The 23,055-nt window shown below is 31.3% G+C and overlaps 3 protein-coding genes across 4 annotated transcripts; 2 read left to right on the top strand and 1 right to left on the bottom strand.

Annotated features, from left to right (window-relative positions):
• Positions 1-7,843: 7,843 nt before the first annotated feature.
• On the top strand, positions 7,844-10,293 carry LOC103496967 (ethylene-responsive transcription factor ERF062). The gene is made up of 2 exons (XM_051084430.1): positions 7,844-9,195; positions 9,558-10,293. Exons 1-2 carry the CDS (start codon positions 7,994-7,996, stop codon positions 9,562-9,564), a joined length of 1,209 nt encoding a protein of 402 aa, XP_050940387.1. The 5' UTR covers positions 7,844-7,993; the 3' UTR covers positions 9,565-10,293.
• LOC103496968 (uncharacterized) lies at positions 10,203-17,375 on the bottom strand. The gene is made up of 2 exons (XM_008459023.2): positions 16,925-17,375; positions 10,203-10,671 (listed from the first exon to the last, which is right to left on the bottom strand). Exons 1-2 carry the CDS (start codon positions 17,306-17,308, stop codon positions 10,441-10,443), a joined length of 615 nt encoding a protein of 204 aa, XP_008457245.2. The 5' UTR covers positions 17,309-17,375; the 3' UTR covers positions 10,203-10,440.
• Positions 12,169-14,609, top strand: LOC127149282 (uncharacterized). Of its 2 annotated transcripts, none has more exons than XM_051084432.1 (6): positions 12,169-12,333; positions 13,054-13,170; positions 13,260-13,516; positions 13,607-13,822; positions 13,898-14,089; positions 14,198-14,609. In XM_051084432.1, exons 2-6 carry the CDS (start codon positions 13,059-13,061, stop codon positions 14,516-14,518), a joined length of 1,098 nt encoding a protein of 365 aa, XP_050940389.1. In that variant the 5' UTR covers positions 12,169-12,333; positions 13,054-13,058; the 3' UTR covers positions 14,519-14,609. The 2 variants fall into 2 exon arrangements, with proteins under 2 accessions (XP_050940389.1, XP_050940388.1); XM_051084431.1 differs by having other exon boundaries at positions 12,170-12,333; positions 14,171-14,609.
• Positions 17,376-23,055: the final 5,680 nt, after the last annotated feature.

Genomic DNA, 23,055 nt, shown 5'->3' with positions numbered 1-23,055 from the left:
ATTGATCCACTAGGGATGTTTTAGATAAAGGACTACTATAGATGACCGGTTGTACGCGTGAGATTTACCAACCTTGGTCGAGGCTGAGGTGGGCCAAGGCCCAATTACTTTTCTCACACTTTAAAGGAACTCGTCTACTCTTGTCTCCTATCAAACTACTTTCACCTTAATCTTTTTATCGGTCCAAAACTATCCATAACAATATCTTTTAATTAATTAAATTACAAGAATAATAATTGGTTAAGTTTCTCTTTTTTTTTTTTTATTACTTAAATTAATTTTAAATTTTCACTTCAAACAATGTCTAAAATTAATTAACTAATAGATATTGTAAATTGAGAAGGTAAAGATCTTAAATATTTGACACATATATGGGGATATATAGATGCTAACCACTTCGATGATGTTTTGAATTCAACAACCGTAGGGTGAGAGATGGAAGTATTGATCAATTTTATAATTCTTAATAACCATTCTGAAAATTAAAAAGAAAAAAGAAAAAGAAAAAGTGATGTCTTGAAAAAAGCATTTAATTAATAAGGAAAAAGAAAAAAAGAAAAATATGTTAGAAAGTCGTCTCATATGTATTTATTATTAATGGTCATATGCAAAACACAAACATAGAGAAACTCAAAAAATGAAGAGCCTGAGAGCCACACAGATTAATTATAATTAGCAATTAATTAAACTAGTGGTTCTAAAAATGTTGAGCATAAAAAAAGAAATGACAAGTGGGAGAAGGTGATTGGGTTTAGGGTTGCACTTTTTGAGATGATCGATCATTTGGTTTCTCCTCCACCCAATCCCTCATTATTCAAATCAGTATTCCATCTCCCAATCCTCCATTACACCTAATTTTAATCACAACAACAACATCATCAACTGATAACTTAAACAAATGCTTTACATTTATTTAACTATAATTCAATCCTTTACTTTTAATTTCTACTTTCTTATTTTTATATATTTTCTATTTCATAGCCACCTCCTTCAATCACCATATTTACATCAATCTTCTCTTAACTATTTTTATTTCCTTTCATACTTCTTTTATCTCAATTTTCTATAATCTTTGGGTTTTATTATTTTTTTTCAAGAAAACAATAACAACAACATGTTAAACTTTGTTTTCTTTTTTTAGTTTTTTAAACTTACTTTTTACTTTCGTAAATAAGGGTAGTGTCTATACATTCAATTCTTGTTTATCATTTTCCTTATTTTTTTACTTTCCATATTTATTAAAAAACTTCATCTCTTCCTTTACTTCTACTTCCCACATTTATTAGCTAACTTCATCTTCTTCTTTTTAATCTACTTCCTAGAAGAACTCCATTACAACTATCTACCTTAAACAAAAACTTACAAAGTCCAAAATATTAACTTTAAACTTATTAACTCCACTTAATGAGGCAAACGACCCCAAAATATTATAATGAGGGTATAATGTTAAATTACCTTCCCCATCAATTTAAACTTTTGGGTCAATCGATTATTTAACATATAGTTTTAAATATATTTGACAATATACGTATATTGAGGACCTTGTTGATTAGGATAGTTTATGAATTATTATTTTCATTTAAAAACAACAACTCCAAGAATTAAAAAATAATCAATTAAGCTGAATTCAAGGGTAATTATCATGATTTTATTATTCCCTAAAGATGGGAGGTTATCCATCATCCCATTCCCTCTGTTTTGTTATCCTAAAAGAATTAGAAGAAGCAACCGTAGCTGAATTTGAAGGTATATGAATGTTTAGTTCTAAAGATGAGAATAATGAGAGTAGTTAGAAAAACGTAATAGGACCATAACCCTAATAATAGAAATTAAAATATATTTGTTTGACATTCAAATCCAAGCTGTTCGATAAATATATAAGTAAAAGAAAAGAGATAAACTTTTTTGCAATAGTTTCCACTTTGATATCCTTTGGTTGTTAGTTAGGTGGGAGTGGAAGTCATGATGGCAATATGGTTATAGGGATCCACAAGCTTTCATTTGTTTTCAGAGCAAAGGGATAAGTTTTTCTAATTTATCTTCAAACTCTTCCCCTTTTAATTTGCTGCTTTCTCAAGTCTCCTCTAATTAATCATATTTTATATATTCCTCTCTTATTCTTAATCTTCATCTATCTATATACAATAATCTAATTTAGTCTAATCTTGTCCACACATTTAGCTATTCTTTTATTTAGTAAGTAGTTAAGATTATTATAATTTCAAAGACAATATTAATATAGTAGCTCATGGAACTCCTTCCTTCTGAAGCTCTTTAATTTTTGTATTCAACTTATGTATTTATTTGAGGTTACGTAGAATTTCGATCTTAAGATATAGAGAAGTGCAGTGTATAAACTCTCTTTAACCTAGTGATCCGGAATTTTTTGTAGTCTTACCTCGCGGATGTAACTGACACAATGCTAGTAAACCACATATATAATTTTTATAGCACTGGAGACAAATTAATCGAGAGAAGCTAAACTTTTTTAAGGAATTCGATAAAATCGCGAATCTCTTTTTTCTTTGAGTTTATTTGTAGCTTTTTGTTTGTCTTGTTTTGAGGAATAGTTAGATACTATTTTTGAGACATTTTTGGAAGAAAAATATTCGTTTAGGGTAACGAAAAAGCAAAAGAAAGTGACTTTTGTGTGTGTGTGTGTGTGTTGTAAGGTGTAAAAGTTGAAGAAATAATGTCTAAAAATGTAATTTTCTTTGGTTATATATATAGAGATGATATAATATGAGTGTGTGGAAATGTTTAAATTTAGGTTGAGAGATAATGCAAAGATTCTAGATTCTATATTCTGTATTCTAGCTACTATAAAGATATATATGGATTCTATTTTGTTTTGAAATACATCTTAGTTATATTTTATGTAAAAAGAAAATAAAAGAAAATGGAAATTATTGTAGAGAAATATGATAGAAAAAATTGAAAACAAGTATGATAGAGAAATTTCTTTTGTAAGGTAATTAATAATAGATAAAAGGATTAAAAAAGATTTGGGGGAATATTTTAGAAATTAAGGGGTAGTTGTGTATATATATATAGTACAATTTTGGAAGTTATTTTAAAGTTCAGAAATTATATTTAATCAATCAATAGTCCTAATGTGTATTTTAACTTTGGTTGTATCGTCAATTTTATGTTCTAAGATTTATTATTATAAGAAAATTGTTTTAATTTGTTGACTCTTTTGCTTCTAGATGTAATTAACTAATATTGTTTTTGTTATATATATGATGCTTTATTTATTTATATTATGAGATGTATATCTTTAACAATATAATAATATTTGAAAACATGCATGAGTTTGATGGATGATAGTTTTGTGTTTAATTAAGGTCATGCTAACTTACGGCTAGGACGAGTACTGGATGCAACCACCTAACCCACGCCAATAGACAACTAATTTGATGTAATTAAAGGAATTTAACTCTTAACCATTATATGGTTTTAGTTAGGATATTATTGTTTTTTTCCACAAAATTAAATATTCAATTTTATACCTTTTTAATACTAAATGTTTGCAACATGAATAAGCATTAGAATTAATTAGGGGAAATGAAAAACAAAACAAAATAAACGTAGTAATTAGAATTGGATGAATAATATAATTGTAATTAAAAAAATTAAAAGAAAAAGGGAGTGGATATTAAGAGGTGGGGGTTAGGTTTAGGATTGATATATTTTGGGAGTTTCTTTGAATATTAATATAATTAATATAAAATAAATAAATAAATAAATAAATAAATAAGAAGAAAAAAAGGTCACAGAAACACACACTTTGAACCAAAAGGGTTTATGGAAGGTAGTTGTGAAGGTTGAGAAGCCAACATCTTCCAAACTCCAAACCCTCTTATTAACAAAATGACAAATTATTCCCTCTTTTTCTTTAATTTCTATTTAATTTCTTCTTCTCATTTTAAATTAATTCATCTCTTTCTCTTTGTCTTTGTGATATATTTCGGTTAAATGCAATGAACCCTAATTGTTTAGAGGGTTAAAAAAAAAAAAAAAAAAAAAGGAAATAATTATACTTCTCCATGTCTCTATATTCTCATCCAAAAGTAGTTTTAGTTATTGAGTTGGCCAATAATAATAATAATAATAATAATAATAATAATAATAATAATAATATAATGCTCTAATGAGTGGGACATAAAAGACAAAACCAAGTCATCTTTTTTCTATATAATATTCTCCATTTTGGAAAGCTCTCATCAACTTATATATGAGTTTGTAAACATATATAAGAAGAATGTCAACATAATGTGTCCTTAATTTGGGACACTATAATAATACTCCCTTCCTTCCTTCCTAATCTCTCACTTACTCGTTGCTCTACTTAATCAACTACTACCCGAATGGAAATAAATGGACATATATATATATCTTGAACTTTCAAAAAAAAAACCTTCCACAAACGAGTTAGGATCTAACTGTTTTATAATTCAAATTTATATAGAATATCATTAGAAATGGTAAAGTATATATATATATATATATATTATATTATATTATAGAATAAAATTTATGTAGGTAAGAAAGAAACAACCTTAATTTTGTGTTTGGTATAAAAATGGTCCATGATTTGAAAAAGGCAACAAAGAAGAAGGGAAAGAAAGGGAAATTATTTTTGAAGGAATAAAGAATAAGTGTGTGGGAAAAGAAAAGGCAAAAAGGAAAGAAAGAAAAAAGAAAAAAGAAAAGGAAAAGGAAAAGGAAAACCAAAGGAGGAAGAAGTGTGGGGCCCAGTTGTGTTTTTGGCTTTGCTAATAATATATAATATATTAAAAAATGAGCAAAATTAAAACATAAATAGAGTTAGCTTAGCTTGAGGGCATGTGCTAACTCAATTATACATATTAATTAACATACACAAACACAAACACAAACACAAACAGAAACAGAAAGAGAGAGATTCCCCAAATTTTGCCCTTTTGCTCACTTTTTGACATTGAAATTATTCTAATCACCAAATTCTTCCAAACCGGTTTTCTCCAAATGGCAATGACCAAAACCAAGTAGCTAAGCTTACCATATTACTTACTACTTTACTATTCATTCATAAACTACTCCATACCTCGATCAAGTCCCGTAGTATTACTAATCTTTCTCCAAACCACTCCTCACTCAAACAACACTATAATCATTTCAACTTTAACTTGATTAAGTTTTTTAGTGCCCCAAAACCAATCTCAAAAGGCACCCCCAAAACAAAACATTATAATATTTATGGCTTCCTCTTTAAACTTTCTTGTGGCCCATTTGTTTATTCACAAAGCCCCCCCCCAATCATTTCCTCATAATAACAATTTAAATTTCCTTTTTATCACAATTTCCAAATTAAGGTCTGTCCCAAGTTAATGATTTTGCTTCTCATAATATATTGAATTTTTTTTTTTAATATCATGGGACATTTTGATAATATTTTATGTCCAATAGAACCAATCATTCAATTTCCAACCATTTGGGGGGTCATTTTGATAATATAGTTTTGTGTCCATCAAAAGATTTTGAATTTTATCTATTCTTGTTTGTTGTCCCTTTCATTCATTCTCTAGGTAGACTTGTTTTTTAATTTCATATTCAACTTATAACATATGCGGGTTAATAATATAAATTTACAGACTCATTTAAATTAACTTTTTAAATGTTTATAAATACATTTTTGTACTTATAAATATTTAAACAAACGAAATTCAATAGTCCAAACACTCTCTTAGTATGAATATTATTTATGTTAATTTACATAAACATAGCAAAACCCAAAAATGTTTACGATCCATGGAACAAAAAGCAAAAACTTATGAACTTGTAAAATATTTTCATAATTTTCATATTTGCTCTGGAATATTATGGAACGATTCATCTCTTCTCTTTCTTCTTCTTTGTGATTTCTTCATCTCCTCTTCCAGATTTGCTTTCTTCTATTTTTAAATGATTTATTTTTTTGTTTAAATCTTTTATTTTGTCTTCGTCGTTTTCGACAATATTCTTTAATTTGAAGCTACTTTATCTTCCTTCTATTTGAGAATATCAAGATCGTTTAAATATCATCTTGACATTATCCAAACGACCATTGACCATTGTTGACATGATTGTTTACTGGTCAACACAATCGTCTAAATTTGAAGTATTTTTTCCATCGTTTAAAACAAACTACACAATTAGGTTGATATGATATAAACGATCTCATAGTTAACACAATCGTTTAGTATGGCCAAAATAATGATCGTTAGATTTGAAGTTTTTAACGATCATTTATATTGGACTACACGATCACTTACTATAATCAACACGATTATTAAATTTGAAACATTTTTCCTCATTATTAAAAAAGAGCTAAATGACCATGTTTAACAATGTATCATGATTGTAGTACACGATCATTTAAGAGAAGATTACTTGTGCGCACATGTGGCTGATTAATGGCTTGTTGACTAGAACTTTTTTTTTTTTTTTTTTTTTTGTATTTCTGAGACTTATAGTCTTTTTACATTTTTAGAATTGTTTTAAATATTTTATGAATTTGATATATTATTAAAAGGTGAAAATTAAAGTAGTAGAAGTGGAAAAACTTACCTAAATGGTGAGTTGATATTTTAATTTCTTATGCTGATAAAAAGATAAATTTGTTTTGGAAGTCATTTGAGTTGTACATTATTTTCACTACCTCTTTTGCACTAGAAATAGAAAAGGCAAAAATGAAATAGTTCATTCTACTACTACTACCTACCTTAATTACCAAATTCTTTATACATCTACACACCAAAATTCTAATCTTATTCTTCATTTATTCAACCTTTCTATTTAACTAATTAATCTAATAGGTTGGACAAACTTGATTGTAAAGTCTAGCCTAACATTAACAACTTACACTTGTGTGTCTATAGATTCACCAATTTTTTAAAACATGTTGAGTGAGTTAAGCACTTATTTATTTTTAAAAAAATAGGTCTAAAAAAGTGTTAAAATCCTAACAAATTCATCAAATAGTTATATATATTTCTTAAAGATTAAAGTTGATAGCCTAAACTTATAATTTAATTAATTAATTAATTATTATTTTTTTTTTTTTTGCTTGTGGTACATCTTTTAAAAGATACTTTTCTTTTATGTTTCTTTGTTGAGAGGTTTTCTTGTCTATTTGTGAATAGTGAGTCACCAAAGAGAACTTCAAACAAAATTCAAGCTTTTGTGATCTTATTATTACCACAATAACAATTTTACATTATTGGATATGTGAGAAAGAATCCGTGGAAAAAGAGGCTTCAAAATTTATATCTAATATCATTTCCCTTTCTTTAATTATTTTAGTTATATGACACTTGCTAATTTGACACTTGGATTAAGATTGTTTCCATTGATTTAGATTATTAAGTAGAAGAAGCAAAGTAGTAAAAAAGTAAAAAAAAAAAAAAAGGAAGTTAAGAAGTTAAGAAGTTCGACACATGGGTGTTGGAGAAATGAGTAAAGAGGAAATTGCTGCCATTAAAGCTTAAGCTAAGCTATGAGGTTCTTTTAGTTCCTTTCAATGGTGGATATTCAGCCATCTCCATGAACAGCAGCCTTAACTGACAGGTCAGCATAATGGAGCTGACATGTCAGCCTGTGATTGGTCAACGACATTGAGAAAATAGAAAGAAAAGAAAAGAAAAAGCAGAGAAATGGCTTGCACGAACTCAGGAGTGGAAGCAAATGGGAATGAGACGATTCCTTTACGGGAAAAAACCCACAAAATAATAAATAAAAACTTATAGATCTGACTCAGATGATAACTTAAAAACTTTACTATGAACAAAAAGTAGATACCCCATCACATGAATGAATGTTAAATCTCTCTCTCTCTCTCTCTTTGTTTTTCTTATATATATATATATATATAAAGCATAATTAATGCCTTGAGTTTGCTGTATTTCCATTTCTTCTTCTTCTTCTTCTTCTTCTTCTTCTGGTTTCTTCCTTGTGAAGTAGTGTTTCAACAATGGAGGATCAATTCCCATTCATTGAACAACAAAAACCCATCATTCAAAAGGATTTTTCATCTTCTTCTTTACAACAATTCGTCTCTGGATCTTACTTTTATGGCGATCCAACTCTATGGGGTTCTATACTTCGACCTCCAAGGTCTGAAAATGGTGGTTTTAATGGAAACATTGATCAATCAAAATCCCCATCTTCTTCTTCCTCTTCTTCTTCTTCTAATTCTCCTAATTCTCCTACTTCTCCTTCTCCTACTTCTTCCTCTTTGTTTTCGACCGAAAAATCTGAGATTTCTGGTGGGAATTTGATCGATAGCATTCATGGAATTGAAAGTAATCTTCACCCAAATGGAGAAAGTTTTGTTCCTTTGAATTTCTTGGAAACTTTTCCCAAACAAGAATCCGAGTCCCTTTCTCCTTCCCCTCCTCTGTTTCAATCTCAAATTGATTCAACGAATCTTACTCTGTTTCTTCAAGAACCCACCATTGTTGATCCATCCCCACAAAACCCATTTCAAATTCAAGCTCAAACAGGGCTCCAATGGCTTAAAAACAGCCAAAATCAGAACCGAAGCGCCGCCATTATTGCGGCTGCATCGGGTAATTATAGCGATTTCTGGCTGGGGGTAACGAAGACGCAACCAATGAAACAGATTGGAAGAAAACAGGGGAATCAGAAAACGGAGTCGTCGGCAGTCGGGAAGTTGTTTAGAGGTGTCCGGCAACGGCACTGGGGGAAGTGGGTAGCGGAGATTAGGCTGCCGAGGAATCGAACGAGGGTGTGGCTTGGGACATTCGACACAGCGGTCGAAGCCGCCGTCGCGTACGACACCGCCGCCTATATGCTGAGGGGGGAATTTGCACATTTGAATTTTCCGGATCAGAAACACCGCCTGAAATCAAACTCTCTGAACCGGACGACGGCGGCGCTGCTGGAGGCCAAGTTGCAAGCGATCACACAGGGGAATTCGGGTAGGAAAAAAAGAGTTGCGGCGACCGTATCCACCATTGATTCATGTGAGAAGGGATTGATGGAGGGAGATTCAAAAGTGTTGGATTTGAGGAAGAAGGCGTCGGAAAACGTGTGTGGGGGATCGGAAATAGGGGAAGTGAAGAGAAATGAGGATGGGAATTTGGAAATAGAACAGCATGTTCAACTCAGCAGAATGCCATCTTTGGATATGGATATGATTTGGGATGCTTTGTTAGTTTCTGATTCATAAATTTCTCCTCCTTTCTTTTTTGCTATTTCTTTCATTGCCTCTTCTTTGCTATAGAGAGATTAATGCAATATTTTTCTTTGAATTGATGATGATTTTATTTTGAGGGGTTTTTCTTGTCTTTTTAAACCCTATTTTGTTTCTCATATCATTACTGTAAATTTATTGACTTTGGTTTTACCAATACAATCTTTTTTTCTTGAGGAATAGTTACTTCAACTTTTATATAGAATACAAAAATTAAAATGAATAATTAAGAAAATTTATATTTGATTTTCTCATTCACACCTAGTTTCAATTTATTTGTTGATTTTGAAAATCTGACCAATGTTAGTTTTTGTTTCAGATCTTGAATTCATTCAAAATGGAGGAAAAAATTGAGTTCTTTTTTCTGGGGGGGAGTATTAGAAGCAACTAGAGAGTTTATGGTGAGTTTGAACGAAATTAAAAAGGTGAAGAAATGGTTCCTTTTTTTTTTTTTGAATTAATGAAATTTAATTTACAACTTTGCTTTCAATAAAATATTTATAAATGACAAATACTAATAAAATAGAGAGTTTTAGAATCTATCCATGATATATATTAGTAAATAATAATGAAAGTCTATCACATATTAGTTTTAGAAACTAAATAGTTTTTACATCATGTAATTTACTTATCATTTTACAAATATTTTGTTTCTTGCAAATTATAGACAATCATATTATTTTTTTTAAAAAAAACTTAATTTCAATATATGATTAATTGAATTTGAAATAGCAATGTATATTATATTGTGTTAGAAGACTAGGTAGTTAGTAAGTGTACATAAGAAACACAAAACAAATCTAATGAAACCACACCTTTCTTCAAGACTACAAACAAAAGAAAAGAGAAAAAGAAAAATAAAAATATGAAGCAACCTTTAAATTGTTTAAATAAGTGTTTGAAAGGTTTAGAAATTCATTTTAAACAAACTCTATATTTATTCAGAAACAACAACATCAAGAAATGGCCAATTAATAATTTGAATTAGGGTAGAACCAATCAATTATACAAACTAAAATCATTATTTAAAAAAAAAAAAGAAAAAAAAAAAACAATGTTGGGCTTGGCAAAACAATCACCAAGATCAAAATCCAACCTTTTTAGGAGCCCTAAAACAAATGAAATGATATATAATTCATTACACATACATACTAATTGGTGCATATAATGAATATATACAATATTGTCTTAGGGGTGAGATATCAAATTGGCATTGCATATAATTTGGTCCATTGTCTTGCAATGTCATTGAAATTGAGCCAATCGTTGAGGAACATTGTTGAAGCTTCATTAGTGGAGCCTTGGGGAATTGGGTTTGAAAGGACTGAGCATATTGAAAGTAGAAGTTTCTCAATTGTCAATGCTGAAGACCAATTTTCATACAATATGTCAATCTTAATGCTTCCATCTAACTCTACATTTGGATGGAATATCTGTTTCAATCAACAAACAATCAGATTACAGTCTTCCGTCCAAAATGTAAACAATGACTATTTCATTTTCTTGGTTTTAGCAAAAGAATTGAATTACCAACTAAATTCTAAGAAACAATAAAACAAGATTTTATAAACTTTTTTTTTTTATTATTATTAATTTTTGAATTTTGACTTATTTTTTTTAAAACGTTGTAAAAAGTTAAATAAATAATTGGAGATGAAATGAATATAACTTATAAACTAATTTTTAAAACTAAATCCCAAAAATCAAATAGTTATGTAGATGGAAATTTATCTAAAAGTTTTTTTTTTTTTTATTTCACGCTATAAACTCAATCATCTTATTTTGGAATTTGAAAACCTAGAACAAAACCTAAGGTTGTGTTTTAGTTATAATCATTTAGTTTCTTATTTTAAGATTAAGTCTAAACACTCTTATCACCAAATTAAAAAGAAAAAAAATTTAAATTGGGCTAAGCAGTCAATTTTTGTATTTAAAAAAGATATACAAATCAATATAAAATGAGAGAAAATATATTTATTTTAAAATTCTTAAAACAAAATAAATAAATAATTATCGAACAAAGTTTAAACGGGTCAGATTACCTCCAAATCACTTTAAATTCTATAATAAAATATGATGACAATGAATTTATTGAATTAATCTATGGAATATATATTATTAGTTATAATTACATTTTTTTTTTAATTTCTTATACTTGTAATTTATTCTCTTTTACAACAAATGTTGTATTTATGGAAAAAATGAAGCTACCACATTTAAATTTCTTAAGAAGTCTTTTAGACAAATATATTTACAATATTAAAATTGTTAAAGTGCATTAACATAATAGAAATAATAATATCAAATCGTAAAAGACATAGGCTATTAAAAGCTTATATATATGTCCTGAGAACCAAGAGGTTCTAGGTTTAAATCTCTCACCCTAACTTATATTTAAAAAAAAAAAAATACATGAAAGGACATAGTTTTGACTAAATTATAAAAACACCCTGAACATGGCTAACCTAAAGGCTATCGTTAGCATACACTACAAGAAAATGGAGAATTCCCGACGCCGAAAAGCACGTCGGCATAAAGAACGTCGGGAATAAGGGCTTTCCCGACGCCCTCAACAACGCGTCGGGAGAGGCGTCGGGAAAACCACCTTTCCCGACGCACCATGAAGGCGTCGGCAAAAATACATCGGGAAAAGGGGTTTTTCCCGACGCTGTGAAGAGTGCGTCGGGAGCGGCGTCGGGAAAACCTTTTTTCCCGACGCAACATGAAGGCGTCGGCAAAAAGTAAATCGGGAAAAGGGGTTTTTCCCGACGCCGTGAACAGTGCGTCGGGAGCGGCGTCGGGAATAGGGGTTTTTCCCGACGCCGCGTTAAACGTCGGGAAAAGGGGTTTAATGAGCGTCGGGAATTCCTCTTTTCCCGACGCATTTTGAGGGATTTCCCGACGCCACGTCACTGCGTCGGGAAATCCCCTTTAAATTCGTTTCAGTTCTGTATTCACAGAACCGAAGCCGAGAGGAGAGGAGAAAAAGAAAGGAGAAGAAGAAGAACGTCGCCCGACCGTGCTTTCCTTTTGTTCCGCCGCCGTCCGTCGCCGACCGCCTCGCCGTTGTTCCTCGTCGCCGTCTGCCACTTTTGGTAAGTGAAATATGTAAATTTATTCAGTTTTTTTAGGGTTTTTTTTGATAAAAATTAGTTTAGGGTTTGTTTGTTTTTTTGTTTTTTTTTTGTTTCAAAGTTAAAAAAATGTATGTATTATTGAAATTGTTTAAAGTTCTTTTTTGTTTTTGTTTTAGTTTTGCTTTAGTTAATTAGTTTTAGGATTAGTTTTAGAATTTAGATTTTGAAATAGTGTTAGGATATAGATTTTGAATTAGTTTTAGGTTTTAGTGTTGAATTTGAATTTGAAGTGGTTTTAGGACTTAAGATTGACGTTGAGATTGAAGTTGAAATTGAATTTGAGATTGATAAAAAATTTGAATGTGTAGAGATTTTTGAGGTTATATTGAATTGGGGGGGGGGGGGTGTTTATTGAATTTGAGATTGTGATTTAGGATCTCCAATTACTTAGTCGTTTGAACTTTGAGAAATACCTAATAAACTTTTAATTTTGTGTTTATACAAAATGTTTAACATTCTTCAATCTTATATACGGATGGTTTTAATGGGTCTACTCAACATATTTCTTTTTTGAATATGCTTAAGTCTATACCGAGATGTCTTGATCTGATAGAAATTCTATGGGGAAGATTATCTTGTGTACAGTGGTCGTGTAATTATTATGAAATGGAATTACTACTTATCTGGGGAGAGGGAGGTTTAAGTTAAATTGAAAATGTTTGTTTTCTATGTCCATAGCCATTATGTCATATCGACCATCAAATTTTATGGAGACGGACGATATGTTCCTCCAGTTTGAGGACGATTTAGATAATAACATCGCGGGAGGGTCATCATCTGTGGGCGACAATACGGGTGAGTCTAAGAATTTTCTTCATTTTAACTTACAAATATTTCATGTTCTTTTTTCTAACATTATATGTTATTGTCTATTTATTGAGCAGAGTCTTCTTCTCAACAAACGACTCCGACTCCTAGGAGACGTGCGCAGTCTCGACTCTTGGAGTTAGAGCGCCACGTTGCAATAAATGGGCGCATTCCGATGACGATCGCCCCTGGAGCGGAGAAGCCTATTTCTCCACACGCCGTTCGCTTCAGCCAGGCGATAGGCGTGTGCGTGCGAAAGACATTTCCCGTCCGCTGTCTTAAGTGGACGGACGTTGGGAGAGAATACATTGAGGTCGTCAAGGGCGACCTCCAGGTAATTAAATGCACTACACATTTATATATGATTTCATTTGAAACATATCTAACTTTAGCCAATCTAATGTGTTATGTTTGTAATGTGCAGCGATTCTTTGTGCTTGATTTCAATGATCAAGCAATGAACAGGTTTGTTGAGCATCAGATGCTCACGACCTTTAAAGAGTTCCGGGCCGACTGTCATAAACATTTCAAAAAGTACAGCGACCCGGAGGAGGCTCGTGCCAACCCACCAAACGCATTGGTTGGACGTGATGAGGATTGGCACTTCCTCTGCGACCATTATATCAGCCGTGCATTCCAGGTATTTGTCATGATTAATTATGATAACAAGTTTTTATATGTATAAGAAATAAACAATATAATTGTTTTAATGCAGGAGCAATCACGGACAAACAAGGCTGCTAGACAGAAGCAGCCTTACAATCATAGTAGCGGGTCCAAGTCGTTTCTACAACGACAGCATGAGCTCGCTGAAAGAAGAGGGCAGCCGGTCGATCGTGTGGAATTGTTCCGGGAAACACACGTTCGAGCTGGGACATTCGTGTCGCAAGCCGCCGAGGATGCGCATGTAAGTTATACCCTTATTAATTATCCACTTTTATTATATATTTTTGCGCGTTACCTAACATAATTTTTAAATTTGTTGCAGAATCAAATGCTGGAACTCCAATCCCAGCCTATCCCAGAGGGTAGTCAGCCACTCTCTGAGGATGAGATATGCGATCAGGTGTTGGGTAGACGACCAGGCTACTCAAAAGGCCTTGGTTGGGGACCCAAGCCGAAGGCCCGCAGAACGGCAAGTGCAAGCAGTTCGTCGACATCTTGTTCGCAGTCCACACAAAAAGAGATTGAATTACAAGCTAAACTTCATGAAGCTTTGGAACGGATTGAAGTACAAGATAGAAATCACCAAGCATTAGCTTCACAAGTGGAAGCTATGAAAAAGATGATTGAAGACCTAACTCGTGCACAACAGGGACCACCACATGATCCCTAGCTTCATTATGTTTATGTTTTTTCTATATTGAGAACTATATTTTGTTGTAGTCAACTTATTCGTATTATTAATTTTAATTCTATTTTTTTAATTTGTGTTTGTATATTTATTAATTTATTTTAATTTAATCCAAAACGTCGCGAAATTTTTTTGAGCAATCCGAACATCATTGTGAATGTTTGAGCAAAATATTATAAGGAAAAAAGTAAAAATAAAATATTTTTAAAAATATATAAAAAAATATTTCCCGACGTTCATTACGTCGGGAAAAAAACGTCGGGAAAGGCTTTCCCGACGCCGGAATATGCGTCGGCATAGACGGCGTCGGGAATAAGGCTTTCCCGACGCCGTCATGCCGACGCATATTCCGGCGTCGGGAAAGCCTTTCCCGACGCGGCTTTGGTACGGCGTCGGGAAAGCCTCTCGCGACGCATTTCTCCCGACGTGCTTCCCGACGCCGTTTTGTACGTCGGGATATCCTTTTCCGACGTACTTTGCATTTTCGCCGACGTATTTCTGCGTCGGGAGTGCCCCCGTTTCTTGTAGTGATATATATTCTTTTTCGTGAGTCTTCTACACACTATGTTGTACTTTTAGGGGAGGTTCTTTTCTTGGAAGTTTTTTTCTCCTCAATTGAGCTTACTTAATTAGTCTTTTGCTTCACGATTTACATCCAAACTACGTTCAACTAGCTAGTTGTATGTGTGGGCATTCTTTTGCTCATCGTCTCCGAGTGTTCTCAACTCAACGCTTGTAACTTAGCTTGTTATTAGTGGTGTACGTTGTCCCTGCGTACATTTCACCTTACTCTTTCACCTTAATTCTCAACCTCTTAGTTGTCTCATATTCAGGGACCTTTCTAGAATGAGTCATAACCTTAAACGAGGCTAGAGCTAGCTTACAAAGCTTATCAGGTACAATCAAGTGATTCCTGTCACTTCACTGTGTCATAACTAGCTTAACGAGACCATTAGACACTTCCAAGTCATTCCTCCTACATACTAGTTCATAGTTAGCTTATCAGGTCCACTAGAAGTTTTTAGGATCATTTATGTCACACTTCAAGATACGGAATGCTTAACGTGCCAACCATAATGAGTATTAAAGGTTACCATGTCAATATTAGCTTTCTGTCGTTTACTGGGTGGCTACCAAAGTTGTCATCTTGAACCTATGGATGTTACCGTACTTCATTTTACGTAAGGGCACGTTTATTAAGAATCAGGCCTCAAGTCATTTGTACCAGTGGGGACTTTACAGACATCTAACTATTTGGATATTATCGAGGCATGGTAACACTCGTGACCATATCGTGTCATTTAAGCATAACTGTGCCGGAGCTTGAGCCTATACTGCAACCTCCAACCATCCTGAGAAGGCGCAATGTCAGCACACCCGTGCCACTTGACATTGTTACTCCTCCTCATAGAAAGTTGTTCGAGACACTTGTCCCACAATACTAGCTCACGCCATACAACACACATGTGCCATGGGGGTAGCTTACTTAGGCATCATGGCCCAAGGATAATGGAGAGCCAACACCATGCTTCCCTCTATATAGTATACAATGGGCATTCTTCACTCTTTCTAGTTTACATGTGCAAAGTGGTGAAGAGTGTTACCCGATATGCAATTAAATATTTAGAAAAATGCATTTACTATTGTAAACCATTTATCTATGCCCATCAGCTCCGCCTCCCAATTTATCTCTCTTTTTTCCATTTCAATCTACAATCGAAAACTTACTATTTTCCCTCTATTTTCGTCTCTCTTCTTCGGCACCCTCTTATTCCCTTTCTTATCTATTCTCCCATTTGTAAAATCGATCCCTTTCAACCAATGTACATTGGCTACAACAAGAAAGAAAAAGAGATAATAGAACTACGAAATGACTTTAAGACTGAAACATTTTAAGAGAGTTGTATATTAGTAGTTGTATTATCAAGAACTTCGATCATAATTTTGATATAATAAGAAGCATCACTGAATGAAGAATTTGTAGATCCATTTTGCAGTCCAAATTGTTTATTTGTTGTGTGGGTTAAAAAGGTTGCAAGATCGAAGACGATATACTATTGTCCAACTCTTTTTAGTATTATTGGCAATAAGTGTCGTTTTTGGCTCTTGGGGCTCTATAGAATTTTGTTGATTTTAGATTTTGTTTGGTTTGTGAGAAACTTCAATAATTGGAGAAACATGAAAAAATATGTTAGAAAAAAGAACCCAATGGCCCCTAAACTGAAATGAAACCAACATGAGAACTAATCAAATAGATTAAAAGAAAAAGGAACAAAAAAGATTAAAATGGAACCAACAACTATCACTCATAATTAATTTTGATTCATATATACTTTAAAAATAAAAGATGATCAGAATGAAAATATGAAAGTTGAAGAGCAAACTAACCTTGGTTAGAAAATGAATGGAGGGAGGAGTGAAGGGGTAATCGGAGGGAAATTGAATTGAAACATGAAAAATGCCTCCTTCATAACAAGAACAAGCCGGCCCAATTACAATACCTTCCCACCTGAAAATATCATCACCCACCGGTCCGAAACTGCAGTGCGTCGCCACCTCCTTGTTCATCGCTTTCAATTCATTCTCAATCCGATACATCGCAACACTACTTTTTTCTTCGTTATTTCCCCTAATAATATCATCATCCTTCTGATCAATATTCCCACACGGCCAACTAGTTTTCTTTTTCATCGGAACCGGAGGAGGAGCGGGAGTGTAAGAGTAAGAGGAGCGTTTTGGAGCGAAGCAACGGCGGAGACGGGAAAAAAGCATGGTGGAGAGAAGGGAATTGTGAAGTGAGGACTATGAAGAAGAAGAAGAAGAAGAAGAAGAAACAGAATGAGGAAAAGTCATGAATAAAGATATTATTATGCGTTTACTTGAACTTGACTTTTCTATTGCAAGTTTTTTCCAAAAAATGGGCCCTACCATTTATTTTTTAGAGAATTTAAGATTTATATATACTTAATTATGAAGAAAACTTACAATTTAGTCACCCAAATTTAACTTGCAACACTTTTCCTTTTTCTTGTTGTGCTTTTGAGAGTCATAATCCTATTAAACTTTGTCGAGTGCTACCATATAATATGGTTTGAAAGAACATGGAAAATGGGTAAAACAAAGGGATCAGTTAGCTAAAACAAATTAATATGGAGGAAGATATGTTATGTTGTTCAGCTTCAGCGTTATGGAGTACTGATTAGTGAGGTAGGAAGAATAAAAGAAATGCAGTTGGTGTGATCCCATGGATCCGACATGCAATCTTTCATTTGAATCGAATTTATTTCTTTTTCTTCCCTTGGCCTCGCGATCATGAGCTAAATATCTCCTTTGATTTTCAGAAGTTTATGTGTCACTGTGTCTATGTATTATCTACGTTTCATATGAGTATCAAAGTAAATTATATTTCTGATCTTATGGACTATTTTTTTCATATTATTTCTATTCTGTTATTTGCCACAAAACTATATTCCAATTGTTTGCTAAATAAGAAATTTTAGATCAATCACAAATTGTCAACTCATCATTTACCAAATTAATAATATATTGATTCAAGGCTTACATGTGTTCCAAATTAAAACTGAATGACATAAATTGGTAAATTCTGGCACGTGTTTTTATCATGACTGTTTGATTAAATTAATTATTTTGATCAAATTAAATATTATTTATTTGGGCTAAAGTTCAATTCAGTCAAACAATAAGCTTAATTTAGCTTAAATGATTCAAATCCATGTGGTTGAACTCATGGGTTTGATCCATGGACCAACAAAATTCAAGTCCATAAAGGCCACTAGAAGATTTTATAAATAGAAGAGTTCTCTTTATTTGAGGAGAACAAAAATTATTAATTCTAGAAGATCTATAGAGAATTCTCCCAAGAACCAGCCAACCACCCTCCCTCGAAGATTGAAGTTTCTTTGAAGATATAAACATTCTTTCAAGACTCTATTTCAAGAACATGACGTGTTCACCTTCCTCAAATCAAGTGTAGGCATTCAACCGAGAAAAGTCTAGAAAGAATTCTCTCAAACAATCAGAAGGATCTCTAACTTCTAAACCACTCTTAAAGTTCAAGTTCTTTAGAGATACAAATATTCTTCCAAGACTCAAACATCAAGAACATCTAGCGTTTCCGCTTTCATACATTAAGTGTATACATCGACTAAGAGATAATCAAATGATCAAACATTAGAGATCGAATTAGATCATGAAATCGCATCAAATCAACACAAACACAACATCAACACAAGTCAACTCCACGAATTAAATTTCTATGAAAATCTCATGTGAACAGTGAAATATGCAAAATAAATAAATAAATAATAAATCATTTAAAGACGTGTCAAATAATGAATAGAAATAGCAGACAATGGTACTATAAATTTTTAAATGTCTAACTTTAGTCATTTGATTAAAAAAAATCATCTACTCTTTCTTCTTTTTGTCTATACTTTTAAAGAACCTTATGAAATGAAAAAAAAAAAATCATCTAAAAAATACAGTTTTTTCAAAAACATATATTTTTATTGTAAAAATGAAACACAACGGGAACACGGATATCAAGAAAATAAAATATTAAAATAAATAAAATTAAATAAATAAATAAATAAATAAATAATTCTCCAAAAATCTCAACTATCTTCAATTCGTTTAGAATTTCAACCAATATGTGTATCTTACAAACTCCACCAAATATCACTATTTATAGGCAATTTGTCAAACATGAGATGAATTACATAAATATTGAGGGTTAGCATCTTCAAGACACATGCCAATGTAAATGGATGTAAAGAAGGCTACAATTGGCATTTAGACACTAAGCATAATGACATCTATTTAATAATATTTATTATACTCTCCCTTATATGTCAATTACGTATATGGAATATGTCTCATTAAAATCTTATTAGGAAAAAACTCAATGGAAAAAACTCCTAACGATTGAAAAAGAATACATATTTCATATAATTTAGTTATACATTTACAAGAGTACAATTTACTCCCCCTTATGAAAATACCAACTTTTTAAAGGTTGTGGTAAGTAATGATTTTGTAAATCAAGTTATCATTCGAACAAATTTGTTGTAATGTGACGTCAACATTTTCTTCTAGATCATGAGCATAAAAAAGCTTTGGTGAAATATGTTTTGTTTTATCTGTTTTAATATAACCTCATTTGATTTGAGTTATACATGACGTGTTGTCTTCGTATAGTATCGTTGGAAGATTTTTGCTAGAAGATAAACCACATGTTCCACGAATGTGCTGAGTCATTAATCTTAGCCATAAACATTCTCAACTTGCATTTTGCAAGAATTTCAGCATGATTTGGGACGAAGTGTCTGTTATAGTATGTTTTTATTGCCATGATATAGCAATTCCTCCAATGTGAATAGATAACATGTCTGAGATCTAACTTTGTGCGAATCAAATAAATATCTAAAATCTATAAAACCAACTAAATCAAAATTTGATTTATTTAAACAAAACAAACTCATATCAATTGTTCCTTAGAGATAATAAAGCATATATATGTTTAATTTTATTCTAGTGTCTTTTTGTTGAAGAGGAACTGTGTCAGCTCACATTACTAAAAGTAAATATTTGGTCTTTTATATTATTAGCAATATACATAAGTGCACCTGTTGCACTAAGATATGATACTTCTAGATCAAAAAGTTCTTCATTATCATTTGAGGTTGAAATATATATCTTTCTTTACATTTAGTGAACAAACTTTCATTGGAATGTTCAATTAATGTGCTTCATCCATATAAGATCCTTCCAAAATGTTTCCTACATAAATTGACTGATGAACAAATATTTTATCTCCTAAGTACTCAATTTACAAGCTACTACAAAATTTTGTTTTTTCAAGATATTTCATCTCGAATTCTTTCTTAAAATATTCTATAGTCTTTGAAAACTCTTTAGGAGTTCCAATTATATTGAAATCATCAACATATACATGAGTTATAATAGTAAATCATGACTATGATTTCTTTATTAAAAACACACAAATATATTAGATTATTCTAACATTCTTATTTTAACAAATATCCAATTAGGCAATTATAATTAATAACTTTTGTAACTTTATTGGATATAGTTCTCCGAACTTGATTTATATATTTTAGATATCTTAAATTGTTCTAGAATTTTTATATAAATGTCATTATTAAGAGACCCATATAAATATGTTGTGACTACGTCCATAAGATACATGTCTATATTTTCGTACACAATCAGACAAATTAAAAATCTTAATGTGGTTGCATCCTCCACCAAAGAATATGTCTCCTCATAATCAATACTATGTTTTTGTGAAAAAAATATGTGCAACTAGTCTTGTTTTATATCTTGTGACTCATTATTTTCATTTTTTTTCACAAATACTCATTTATATCCCATGGGTTTGACACCTGGTGCTTGGACTACTATCCAAAAACTTGATCTTTTGAAAGTGAATTTAATTCTGCCTCAATATCTTCTTTCCACAAAGACTAATCTTTTCTTTGTCGATATTATTCAACAGATTTTGGTTTAGGATCCTCATCTTCAGATATAATATCAAAAGCAACAATATATACAAAGATGTTATCAACAACTACATTAGTTCAGTTTCATATTTTTTTCGTCATGTCCTAGTTTATCAAAATCTCATCATTATTCTCAGTTGTTTTATCTTCTTCGATATTCCAGTGAGGAGTCAACTTTTGGATTTCTTCTAGAACATTCATATGCTTAATTGAGTTACTGACTCCCTTTCTTTTTTGAGGATTTTTTTTTAAAAACTCACTGGTCTACCACACTGGGGTGTTTCAGATTCATTAATGACAACTTGTTGTGTTAGGATGTCAATTTTCAATAAGACATTTGCAGTTGGTATATGTGACTTAATTGCATTCTTTTCATCTACAAATATATCTAGTAACTTATTTTCTATATTTTGCAAATGAATTATTTTCTAAACTTCAAGTTCACATTGATTTGTACGAGGATCTAAATGACACAATAATGATGCATTTCATTTAATTTCTTTTCCAACTTCTGAATGTCTTCCTCTATTGTTGGAATATTTGTCTCGTTAAAATAACAATCAACGAATTGTGCATTAAATACATCAGTCGTCAAGGGTTCAAAATATTTAATAATTGATGAGGAATCAAATCCAACATATATTCCTAATCTCCTTTGAGGATCCAGTTTAACGTTGTGGTGGAGCAATTGGAGCATATAATGCACATCCAAAAATTCTCAAATGAGCTAGAAATATTTAACTCATGGTCACCTACTATTGTAATGGTGAGTACTTGTGATAAGTTGTTGACATACTACACACAAGTGACACAACATGCAAAATAACATGTCCTCATATAGAGGTAGGAAGTTTAGCTCTCATAAGCAATGGTCTAGTGTTTAAATTGCAAATATTTTAGAGATGATTCTGCTAAACCATTTTGTGTATGAATATGAGCTACAATACGTTCAACACTTTGATACATTAATTACCAAAAGCTTGGGATGTAAAAAATTCATCTCCATTATCAAGACAGGTCGTCTTAATTTATAATTAGAAAATTGTGCTCTTAACTTAATTATTTGAACAAGTAATTATGTAAATGCAAAATTCGATATTATTTAAAAAGAAACTCCTTCCGTCAGTATTTGAACAAAAATCGTTAATTCCTGGTTGCAAAAATAACTTTGAAAATAAAAAATAAAAAATGTTCCTACCACTAATGTGATAATCAATTTGTTTGAAATTTTCTTAAGTTCGAAAATAACAATTTTAAAACAAATTATATAAATATCCTCACTGCTTTTGTATTTATATTCTTTATCTTTTTCTATTCTTAGCTTTACATAAGTTTTCTCAACAGCCAAAATTAAAACCAAAATTTTAAGTTAAACATAAAATTTCACAAAATTCCAAAAGTCAAAATCGTCCCTCTTAAGACATCCTAAAACAATAGTTAAATAAAAAAAATGTATTTGGCTATTAACATACCAATACAATTTAGTTAGAATATTTAAGTTTTAAAATCAATTAGAGTTTTATTTGTTATCCTTATTCTTAATTTTATTTATTTATTTATTTTAGATAAAGAACAGTAGAAAAGTTAACAAAGGGAAGTAAAAGAAACTATTAGCAGTTTCATATAAGAGTATTAATGAAATTCTCGAAATTTTAGTTCTTTATATCCGAGTCTAAACACTATTTTCTCTTAAATTTTATTTTATTTTTTTTTCTCTCTAAGAAATTTCATCTCCAAAATATTTACAAAATTCCAATTTATTTGTTTATCTTAGTCTATCCATTAATATTTTTTGTTATATTTCTAAATATATATAGAATTTCTATAGTTTAAAATAATTTACATTAATATCACCTTTATTACTCTGCATATATTACTTTTTATTCTTTAACTGTACCCGCTCTCTATCTCTCTCTCCAAAATTTATCAAGAGTTTAAATATGCTTCCTCGTTTTCTCAACAAAGTTGATTTCGGAG

Source organism: Cucumis melo, chromosome 5, assembly GCF_025177605.1.
Source record: "Cucumis melo cultivar AY chromosome 5, USDA_Cmelo_AY_1.0, whole genome shotgun sequence".
Taxonomy (NCBI): Eukaryota; Viridiplantae; Streptophyta; class Magnoliopsida; order Cucurbitales; family Cucurbitaceae; genus Cucumis; species Cucumis melo.
Note: the sequence above shows the minus strand (reverse complement) of the source record. Positions and strands in the feature narration are given on the sequence as shown.